Here is a 12,558-nt window from a genome sequence, read left to right on the forward strand (position 1 = left end):
CGGTCTTCGTTAGCCGAATACAGAGCAGAAACGTTGGACGTAAATCTCCATTTCATTTCAATTCAAGGATTTATATCAATTATCTCCACCAATCAATCATCGAGATCAATTTATTTTTGATTTGATTGTTTTTTAATTTTCACTACCGCTCTTAACATACGGTCGCTGTCACTTGATTGATAAAAACAGAGTGAAGTGGGTTGACCATTCATCTTGATAAAGCCGAGATGATATCTAACAATAATCTCTCTCTGTCTTTATTATCTCAATCAGTGGCAGAAAGTAGGATGTAAAACTCTATTTTATTTCAATATTAATCCTGATTAAGTTGTCACCAGTCATCACCGCCCTGTCTAGTTTGATTGACAGCTAACAAGTGGTCAAGTGTCCCCACCATATTGGTCAGTTGATGGATGTTTGTGGGCTGATTTCTGTCGACTTTCACTGACCACATGAAGACAGTTGAGATGAGTAGATCCTCTTTTACTGTTAGAGTTTCTAGTATTGTTAACATATGGACTGCTCTCAGCTTTCTGTTGTATTATTGTATATTTTCGGTTTGCTGCGTCTTTCACCTCGACTCACAGCCAAATAGATCTCACAACTGTCTTACATTTTTAGTGTTGTGACCGTATGGTTTTTGTCCTGAACTGAAAACACCTTCAATTGCTTTCAGAGAAACAGACAACATTGGTATTAGTTTATAATAGCAATATCATGCCTGAAATCTACACCATTTCAGAGTGTCCATAATAGCTAATAATGTTCATTTGGTATTTAGATTATTACACTGAACTCATGTTGATGGCTTGGTCATTATTTTGCACCCCATTCAGAGGGTCCACATACCGACCAGTGTTTTATGAATGAAATATATGACCAGTATACTCAACACTGTGAAGTCTGTAATATGTAAATACGATATAAATGGTATAATTAAGTTATAATAAACTTTTAACATATGTAAATTACTTTAATGATATAACACTATGAATAATAATGACTGGACACCCGGGGTTACTGTACTGGTCAACCTGGACTATCTGGCGGTCAGACTGTGTTAACCAGCATAAGTCATGGTCGAATTTGAGAGGTTATCTTGGTTAGAGAATACCTATTTTCATTTTAAACTTTATAAGTTTGATAGTTTGGTGTTTTTTCTTGTATAAAGACGTATTTTAGACAAATCTTACTCTTACCACGATTAGGTACATCATTTTGACTGAGGGGGAATAGACCTGATTTTTTAAATATGATTTTATTGTTCCAGTCATTTGATTGATCAATCCCTTAAATCTATTCTAGTTAAAATCTCAATCGGTAGCCACTAATTCAACACAGTAAGCCAACCAAGAGGGTGTAAAGAATAATTAAGATTAGTATTAATATTAATGAATTAAATAAATAATCAATTTGTATCTAGGAAACGTCAACAATGTATGATAAAGTTTCACTATGTTCACACCTTACTGTTATATTCTAGTTTTTATAGAAACTCACACGACCAGCTAATTCTTCACCCTACCCTACGAACTGTTCACCCCCCAGGTTTAATTGAAAATATTATAATAGTAAAATAACAACATATTAATATATATTTATTTTTGATAAATTCTGTTTTTATTATATTAATATTTCCATGTCAATCTGTAGATTGTTTGTATGATTTAGATTTGTTAAAACCTGCAGTAATAACTGAATAAAGGGTGGAAATATAAATCTGATATTAGTATGAGTCGACATGGTTGGGGTATAGTATTTATAATTATTGTTCATACTTCTAGAATTAAAATATAATAAAATAAAAACCTAGGGTATTGTTAGTAAGAAAGAGAGAGTTTAACAGGATTAACAACTAGTTAGCGAGGGTAACAAGGTGCAGAATTGTAGGAGATAGTAGCTACGTGGGGGGTGCTAACAAGGGTAGAGGGCTGAAGGAGTTAAAATATTAACATAAACTTTTGCATCAGAAGTTTAAAAAATTGTAGAAATATCGTGTCATTCATGATGAATAAACAAACATAAAGAATTTAAACCTTGACGAAATAAGTGAAAAAAAGTGTGAATATTTTATGATGTTTTATTGTTAATGCCCTACGGTTAAACTAATTTGCATATTCATGAATTATAGTAGAGTATATGAATATTAATGAGCTACAGTAGTATGATAATAACTGAATGATGGAATTGTCAACACGAGGCTATTCAAACTTTAAAACCACTCGAGTTGACACCTTGAAATTCAAGTGAATTAGACTGACTTCACCCTAATAGAGTTGACATTTTTAACGCCATCTAGAGAGTGGCTTCATAATATCAAGCTATTGCTAATATTGCAGTCAAGGTATAAGACAAAGTTTGTAATGTCGAGAGAGGGGGACTAAATCCTAATCCTGTAAAGGCGGAAGATATTTGATTTACTGATTAATAATTTTATCATACCTGAACTTTTTCTCTCGTTTCTTGTCATAAAACTTTGATTCACAAAACCTTGGTGTTTTCCCTTTTTCGCTTGTCAGTAAAATACAAAATATAGGTTCGAAATCTCAGGTAAATAAAATGAAAACCAGGTGATGTGTCAAGATGGTGGCCCCTCGCTCTCCCTCGCTCTCAATCTCTGATCTGATCCAGTAATTTTGAAAGAAACAAACATTTTCAGTGTAATTTTCCAATCGTTGAATACATTGTGTTAATTTGTATTAAAATCTGATGAAAAGAAAAGGAGACTATTTTAAATACCTTATCTATTTTCTACTATTTCATGGTCTAATTAATTTTAATTACAACCTCTAATTATCATTCCTAATCCTTTCTTCCCTTTCTTTAAAAATATTTACAGTTTGTCAGTGTGACCTATGATGTCTATGATACTATGTATTAAAGAATTTTGACATTACAAGGAGTTTTTCGTCCAACTGTTTTTGCATTTCACTTTCTGCCTCCGATTGGTCAAATGCGAAGAGGGAAATTTTGCCACGACATCGGCATTAGCTTAATGTTTTTTCGATTTCAAACCGTCGAGAGATCTTTAAATTGCACAAATATTAGTACATCTGTTTATGGCCCAGTCACAAGCATACACTCTTTTCCCCCGCCAGTTCCTACGAACTGCACCTTTATCATATTGAAAACTTAGTGTTACGGTGAAATAAGAATTTAACTCATAGAAAGCACTGGCCAAGGTCCGAAGCAAGGACTGGTTAGCTTAGTAATGTTTTGTTAGTTTTAACATACTTAGTAATATTTATCACTAAACATTTTAATGAACCGTCAGTGTATGATAGTGTCACGATAAATTCCAGAAGAACTGGGCTAGTGGACACTAGAGAAGAAGGGTGTATATTTGAGTCGTACTGGTATTTATAACTATAGTAATTGTAATATTTTAGTAATATTATATACGACTGTCTATTGTTAAAATATAATAACAATTTATTGGTTGGTTGGTCATCTAAAAACATTCCAAATTCCTTTTTTTTACTGTTTATATTTCTTCATCTATTATAACTATTCTAAAAATATATATTTTAGGGTGTCATCCCACAAAAAAACATACATTTTTTTCATATTTCTGTATATATATATCTATAGATTCACTTAAAAGGTGATGCCCCGGTAGAAAATGAGCCAATTTAGCTGAAAATGGTTAATAAGTCTCGATCAGGAAGGTTTCTCAAAAGGGCTTAAAGGAAAATTGAGGGAGAAAAACACAAAATTCCAAGTTGCAGAATTGTACAATATCTTGATACTTTATACATTGTTTTGGAATATTGAAGTCCCTGTAATGTTTTAAATATGACTTTGGGAACACATTTTGATTATTACCATCATCGGATCTATATGGGATGACACCTTTAAAAATAAGTTAATTATAACTCAACCCTTCCACTTATAGTACTCCCGTATTTTCGTTGCTCAACTTTTTGGGCGTTTTTCTTTAAATTCTTCAAGTTTTTCTTTCAACATTTTGTCTATTCAGGTTTGTTTTTCTTTCCAATTGAATGTAAATTTTAAACATCTTCTAGTTGGATATTAAAAAAGATATTTCGGTACAAATCCGTTAGAGTTATATCTTAGTTGACTTTGTTCATATTTGAGTAAGTTTCATAATGAATGGGAGGAGTTATGGTTCTTTGTGTATTTCTAACTTACTGACTTATAAAGGTTTAACGAGTTTTTAATGATTTGATATTTTTTAATTTCGCGTTCTGTTGGTAAATTCTTTCTAACTGTGATAAAATTTGTCGAGGTCATTTAAAATTTTAATAACATTGCAGTTTCTCCTGTTAAAACTACACAAGAAAGATACCACCATATTTGACAACAATGATATCTTGGATCACGACTACAAACTGGTCCTGGGTCAAAACCCCAAATCCCTCAAATACTATGATGTTTTGCCGCAACCGACCGCCCCCCCCCCCCCCCCCACTCACACCCAAAAATATCATTTAGGTATTAAGTTCCAGAGATGTTCTAAGAACATCCTCCACTCCCCCTCCCCCGTCCCCCCTCCACCCCCGTACCTTCTATTCTAGTGTCAAGGTCACCCCACCCTCACAAACCATTCTTTCCACGAACATAAGCCCGAAACAGAATGAAACCCATGTACCCAGTTGATCTTGAAGCCCCTAGTTATGTATCATGCCGTTTTCAGTGTCTGAACTGTAAACTGTTATCTATGAGAAGAGATAGGCTCTTCAATTGAATTAGATGATCCTTATCGAGCCTTTCTCTTCACTATTTCTATTATTAATCTGATATAAAGATGTTAAGAAACGTTCTGACAATGACATCTCCAACTGTGTAACATCCAGACCTCTTTCTTTACACCTTTATTATCAGGTCTTTATAGCCCCTGATATACAATATACCCCCTTCAGAGTATCCATAGAATGTCGTCATATTAACACCCAGGCCCCCGGGCTATAACCCTCACATACTTATCTTATTTCAAAAAGTATTAAGTATCCCTACTCCCTCTACAGTCACAGTTCAGCCGAGTTTTTGTCCCAGTGTTTTTGTGTAAACATTGTTAGAGGGTAATTTTAGTTGACGAATGCTACTTAAAGTATACTTTACTCTCTTATTGTAGAAATACCTGAATTAACTAAAAGACCAATAGACGTCTGTACCTAACTTATTCTGTTAAAAATCAAAATTGCTCTTAAAATCAAACTCAAGATTTTGATAAACATTTACCACCCAAATAAAAACACTTTACTTAAATACAGAACAAGTTTTAGAATATAATTATCTATGATAAATAATTGTAAATAATATTAAATGCTCAGAAAGGTTAAAATATAAAATAATTTTTAAAAAATGATATAATTTTGTATGAGTTTCGAAGGACTTCTTACAGAAAAAGTTCAGATCAAGCCTGATAGTGTGATGACAGATTTGTAATTTCATATTCAAATTTCATTAGTTAGCCCAATATAGAATAGTGTTACTTGTGGATTATCTTAAAATATTAAAACTTTTAGATTTTGGAATTAAAAGAATAAAATAAATCAGTATCTGGTGAATAACAATAAGATGAATATATTAGAGTTTTCGTCCTGTAATTTCTAATCAGAATTTTAAGTCGTGTCTATTTGTTTTATAGGTTCATGGTACACACGGTGTTGTTGATTCCAGAATTTTAAGTCGTGTCTATTTGTTTTATAGGTTCATGGTACACACGGTGTTGTTGATTCCAGAATTTTAAAACGTGTCTATTTGTTTTATAGGTTCATGGTACACACGGTGTTGTTGATTCCAGAATTTTAAAACGTGTCTATTTTGTTTTATAGGTTCATGGTACACACGGTGTTGTTGATTCCAGAATTTTAAAACGTGTCTATTTTGTTTTATAGGTTCATGGTACACACGGTGTTGTTGATTCCAGAATTTTAAGTCGTGTCTATTTGTTTTATAGGTTCATGGTACACACGGTGTTGTTGATTCCAGAATTTTAAGAAAACTTGAAGAAGAAAGACGAGTTATTCGTGGAGGAGAATCGTACAAACTGAATTATTTATTAAAGAACGAGTGCACTCAGAAATATGTACAGATGAAATTCGGCAAGAGAAGAGGCCGGGTTAATGCCCGGGGCAAACCAAACAATCTTTATTGTAAGTATGCCTTTCTTAATTGCTGTCCTACTGTTTCGCACCTTGTAAACATAACTTTAATCCTGTGCCAATGCCTTTTGTTGAATAGTAATGATTGCCCCAGAGAATAGAGGATAGAGCGCTGATTGTTGAACTTGGTGCTAATCGAACTTTCGTCAAACTTCCGTCAAACGTTAAGTTGAGTTGAGTTAAATCATTAGAAAGATGCAGGTTACTGGAATTGTAAAACTGTAGAAGACCAGGGAAATATTTTAGATTTGATGTAAGTAATAAACCAATATTATGAGGTAAATAATGACGATTTAAATTCCTCTAAGACGTTTCACTATCATCTTCAAAAGAAATCCAGAGACGCCAGTACGATGTTTTCTCTATAAATCACCAGTAAGGACAAGAAAGAGTCAATGGATCAGTAAAAGAATTGGTATATACTCGAAAAGGTTAATTAGGCTAAGTAATTCTCAAATAGAATTGACGTCTTTAAAAGAAAGTTGAAATTATTGTATTTTTCACGCCTTGGCTAATCTGCCTCAAGTTTTCACCAGTTTCTGTTCTTGCTGAACGTTTTTATCATAAAGGTATACTCGAGTCGTATTCAGTTTTATCATAATGCTATGTTGTAAACCTTTACTCTTTTTTACTAAATGACGTCAGACGTAATGCAACATTGTATTACAAAGTGATATTGAAACTCTTTCAATAGCCAGTTTACATCACCAAAATCTAATTCTTTTGTCTGCCTGAGTTTTCAGATGGGATTCGAACTCTAATATGTCTTAGTAGAATTGCTTACTCTTTTGACTTTTAGAGAATTTATTCCTGGCGACGGGGCTGACTCAGACCTCTTTAATAGAAACCATTCCATCTTGAATCACAATCAGGATCCCAGAATCTTGTTCTTCTGCCAAGTGGGGTAACTCTGGAATCATGTGTTAGATCAGAAGTAAGATGAGGTTAAAGTCTGAACGGTAAGATTTGGTCTGGTGATAGCATGTTAATTGGTCTCCTCCAGTCTTTATCATTCTTACTCAATCTAACAAATCACCGTCCTAAAGTCATTAATTACTCTTAATAGAATCGTTATGAGTTCAACGTAAGAAAAGCACTGGTATACCTACACTGAAGCTATCTCTGTCTTTCTGCTAGGTGATTAGCTTGTGCTTCATTACCCTTTTATGTAAACTATTCAGTCGAAGTTGGTCAAATAGTTACGATTTTATCGATAAAATAACTGGAATACTTTCACCGAAGTCCTCAAAGAATAGCATAAGACATCACCATTATCTGCAGGTGATTGATGTGGCCAGGATAGCGGCGTTAGCCTAAACGTTCGCGATTTTAGACTGTTGATCAATTCTTAATATATATCTGAATACCCTATTCTAATATATTCAAAGCCTAAAGAATAATTTGTTTGGACCACTCTTTAACAATAAAGACCTTGGTGAGTCATTGCCCCGGCTCGTGGGTCAGGAAAGATATTATCCAATGATCAATGAAAGAGATGTATTTAGAATGAGAATTGTCTAATAGAATAACAGATAAGATCAGTATGTTGAACTATTTGTCCCCAATCATCCTATTAGGATGTGTTTTAACTGTTTATCAGTCGGTCATCTCTAGTCAATGGTCGCTGGTCAGTTGTTAGTTATGTTATACAGGCGTCACACTACTGTTATCTACATATGTCAAGTTGTTTCAATTCTTTCTTAGAAAATAAAGATACGATCCCATTATGTTAATATGAAGAAAATTATTTTATATAATCAGTTGAGATTGATAATATTGATGGTGGAAGTTTTATTAGAAAGTTTAGAATACCTATTGGTGTTGTTCTAGAAAGTCACTATTTAAAACTGGAATTTTCAGTCGTCTAACTTTAGAAACCTGATCTTTCTTTCAAAACACGTGAAAAGTTATTCATACTTTTCAAGCTGATACAAGCCAGAAGCTAAGCAAGGACAAGCCAGAAGCTAAGCAAGGACAAACCAGAAGCTAAGCAAGGACAAGCCAGAAGCTAAGCAAGGACAAGCCAGAAGCTAAGCAAGGACAAGCCAGAAGCTAAGCAAGGCCAAGCCAGAAGCTAAGCAAGGACAAGCCAGAAGCTAGGCAAGGACAAGCCAGAAGCTAAGCAAGCAGTCTGAAGACATTTTTTCGTTTGAAACAGCTGAGTATCTATCTGTAAACCTGGACTATTATATAGTCACACCGAGCGAGACTTGCTGAAAGAAAGAGACCTACCGAGACCGAGAGACAGAAAGAGAGTGAGATATGAGCTACTTGTTAAATGTGACCGGTGAATGAAAATTAGACAAGAAATTTGTCTCTCACCAGCCTGCTATCTGATCTGACTGATTTTTTTAAATTTACCTGTTTTTTACCTGAATGAAGAGAGGTGAAAGGATTTTAAACAATCCCCTTATTGTCTAGTCGGGCTGTAGTCTATCTACAGGTCTATTTTCAATGATTTAAAACTGTTTTTAATATGAAACAGAATCAGCATGTTAACTTGTTATTATAATAATTATCATCTAGAATAACATATTGTCATATACTAGCTGTAACAGTGGGTATTATCTATAGATCCGTTACCGTATACGTCCTTCTGCACTGTAGCTATCTATATATATTGTCATATACTAGCTGTAACAGTGGGTATTATCTATAGATCCGTTACCGTATACGTCCTTCTACACTGTAGCTATCTATATATATTGTCATATACCAGCTGTAACAGTGGGTATTACCTATAGATCCGTTACCGTATACGTCCTTCTACACTGTAGCTATCTATATATATTGTATAGAGTAGATCTATAACAGTGGGTATTACCTATAGATCCGTTACCGTATACGTCCTTCTACACTGTAGCTATCTATATATATTGTATAGAGTAGATCTATAACAGTGGGTATTACCTATAGATCCGTTACCGTATACGTCCTTCTACACTGTAGCTATCTATAGATATTGTCATATACTAGCTATAACAGTGGGTATTACCTATAGATCCGTTACCGTATACGTCCTTCTACACTGTAGCTATCTATATATATTGTATAGAGTAGATCTATAACAGTGGGTATTACCTATAGATCCGTTACCGTATACGCCCTTCTACACTGTAGCTATCTATATATATTGTCATATACTAGCTGTAACAGTCGGTATTACCTATAGATCCGTTACCGTATACGTCCTTCTGCACTGTAGCTATCTATATATATTGTATAGAGTAGATCTATAACAGTGGGTATTACCTATAGATCCGTTACCGTATACGTCCTTCTACACTGTAGCTATCTATATATATTGTATAAAGTAGATCTATAACAGTGGGTATTACCTATAGATCCGTTACCGTATACGTCCTTCTGCACTGTAGCTATCTATATATATTGTATAGAGTAGATCTATAACAGTGGGTATTACCTATAGATCCGTTACCGTATACGTCCTTCTACACTGTAGCTATCTATATATATTGTATAGAGTAGATCTATAACAGTGGGTATTACCTATAGATCCGTTACCGTATACGTCCTTCTACACTGTAGCTATCTATATATATTGTATAGAGTAGATCTATAACAGTGGGTATTACCTATAGATCCGTTACCGTATACGTCCTTCTACACTGTAGCTATCTATATATATTGTATAAAGTAGATCTGTAACAGTGGGTATTACCTATAGATCCGTTACCGTATACGTCCTTCTACACTGTAGCTATCTATAGATATTGTCATATACTAGCTGTAACAGTCGGTATTACCTATAGATCCGTTACCTAATACGTCCTTCTACACTGTAGCTATCTATATATATTGTCATATACTAGCTGTAACAGTCGGTATTACCTATAGATCCGTTACCGTATACGTCCTTCTACACTGTAGCTATCTATAGATATTGTCATATACTAGCTGTAACAGTCGGTATTACCTATAGATCCGTTACCTAATACGTCCTTCTACACTGTAGCTATCTATATATATTGTCATATACTAGCTGTAACAGTGGGTATTATCTATAGATCCGTTACCGTATACGTCCTTCTACACTGTAGCTATCTATATATATTGTATAGAGTAGATCTGTAACAGTGGGTATTACCTATAGATCCGTTTCCTAATACGTCCTTCTACACTGTAGCTATCTATATATATTGTATAGAGTAGATCTGTAACAGTGGGTATTACCTATAGATCCGTTTCCTAATACGTCCTTCTACACTGTAGCTATCTATATATATTGTATAGAGTAGATCTATAACAGTGGGTATTATCTATAGATCCGTTACCGTATACGTCCTTCTACACTGTAGCTATCTATATATATTGTATAAAGTAGATCTGTAACAGTGGGTATTACCTATAGATCCGTTACCGTATACGTCCTTCTACACTGTAGCTATCTATAGATATTGTCATATACTAGCTGTAACAGTCGGTATTACCTATAGATCCGTTACCTAATACGTCCTTCTACACTGTAGCTATCTATATATATTGTCATAGAGTAGATCTATAACAGTGGGTATTACCTATAGATCCGTTACCGTATACGTCCTTCTACACTGTAGCTATCTATATATATTGTATAAAGTAGATCTATAACAGTGGGTATTACCTATAGATCCGTTACCGTATACGTCCTTCTGCACTGTAGCTATCTATATATATTGTATAGAGTAGATCTATAACAGTGGGTATTACCTATAGATCCGTTACCGTATACGTCCTTCTACACTGTAGCTATCTATATATATTGTATAGAGTAGATCTGTAACAGTGGGTATTACCTATAGATCCGTTACCGTATACGTCCTTCTACACTGTAGCTATCTATATATATTGTATAGAGTAGATCTATAACAGTGGGTATTACCCATAGATCCGTTACCTAATACGTCCTTCTGCACTGTAGCTATCTATATATATTGTCATCAACTAGCTGTAACAGTGGGTATTACCTATAGATCCGTTACCGTATACGTCCTTCTACACTGTAGCTATCTATATATATTGTATAGAGTAGATCTGTAACAGTGGGTATTACCTATAGATCCGTTACCGAATACGTCCTTCTGCACTGTAGATCTATATAGCTATAAAACTTGCGTGAAGTTTTACATCCTATTGGTCCATATCTCAGTCGACTTGGCTGTCAGCAACTCCAATTCTAGTTCTGGTCTTTCTTTATACGTGTAGTTTCAGAGATTTTATACCTACATAGCTTGTCATAAATCTGTTTAGATTATTATAATCACTACCTAATCAGTTTTATGTGTGCGACAACGGGCCTCGAGTAATTATATCATTAAATATTAAATCTTCATAAATTATCGAGGCGCTTCAATGTCTGTTTTACACCTGGTCTTAAAAATCACAATTTCTTTTATTTTATTTTATTTTTTCCTCTTTATTTCAGCTCAGTTAACATTTTTATCAGAGGCGGGAGGAGCAATCAGAATTCAGGGGAAAGAAACCAAGAAATTTTTATGTTTTAGTAAACGGGGGAAACTTGTACTCAAGGTAAGGCACTTTTTGAAGATTTTAAAAGGACTAAGTCTAAATATTTCTATAGCTAGCTGAGAAATCAGGCTTGTAGTCACAGTGTGGCAAGGGAGCGAAAAATAGATTTGAATTGAAATATGTCACACTGTTTAACCTTATCAATAGTGGAGGAATTTAAAATAAAAACAGAAAACATTGTGATATTTTCACTACGTCAATTTAAACTACATCTTATAAAACTAATAGGTGTATCAATATATATAATACATCTCAATTCAGACTAGGTAAAATATTTCTAATAGAATCTTTAAGATCGTTTAAATGAGTGAAATAATTTCCTTTATGATTAAATTATTATAAACTTGTATTATTATAAACTTGTATTATAAATGTACATCTTATGCCTTCAGTCTTTATATCTTATAAAAATACTCCATATAATTTATAATACAGAGATAATAGTTTATTTTATGATTTAGATTATTTTTAGCTGAGATGATCGGATAGAATGTTTCTTTTATTTGACGTGAGTTCATTTCATGCTGCTGACATGTGTTTCAAAATGAAAATGAAATGAATGGAGTTTTACGTCCTACTTTTCTGCACCTTATGGGCTAATGAAATCAGGCAACGCCATGTAGGGTGCAGTGAGGGAAATTTTGCCAGGACAGCGGCATTAGCCTGCTCTTTTTCGATTTCCTACTGTCGAGGGATCTATAACATGCACAGCCTGTAGCACACGGGGCCTAGGTTTATTGTCCCATCCGAACGACAATGTCAAACACGTGTTTCAGATATTCAATCCACCAGTACATTTTTGATAATTGTGTTTAACTTTTCAAAAGAACCGAACAGTAATTTAAATAATGAAACGTATCTCTGTGATCCTTGTCCGGTAAAAGAAAACTTTAAGATATCA

At 34.0% G+C, this 12,558-nt stretch overlaps 1 protein-coding gene across 1 annotated transcript; it reads left to right on the top strand.

The window, feature by feature from the left end:
* Window positions 1-1,741: 1,741 nt before the first annotated feature.
* Window positions 1,742-11,773, top strand: LOTGIDRAFT_171148 (hypothetical protein; the record flags this gene model as incomplete). The annotated part of the gene is made up of 5 exons (XM_009047332.1): window positions 1,742-1,750; window positions 5,612-5,680; window positions 5,924-6,119; window positions 11,554-11,657; window positions 11,714-11,773. 5 exons carry the CDS (start codon window positions 1,742-1,744, stop codon window positions 11,771-11,773), a joined length of 438 nt encoding a protein of 145 aa, XP_009045580.1.
* Between the last annotated feature and the right edge of the window lie 785 nt (window positions 11,774-12,558).

Source organism: Lottia gigantea (assembly GCF_000327385.1).
Source record: "Lottia gigantea unplaced genomic scaffold LOTGIsca_110, whole genome shotgun sequence".
Lineage (NCBI taxonomy): Eukaryota > Metazoa > Mollusca > Gastropoda > Lottiidae > Lottia > Lottia gigantea.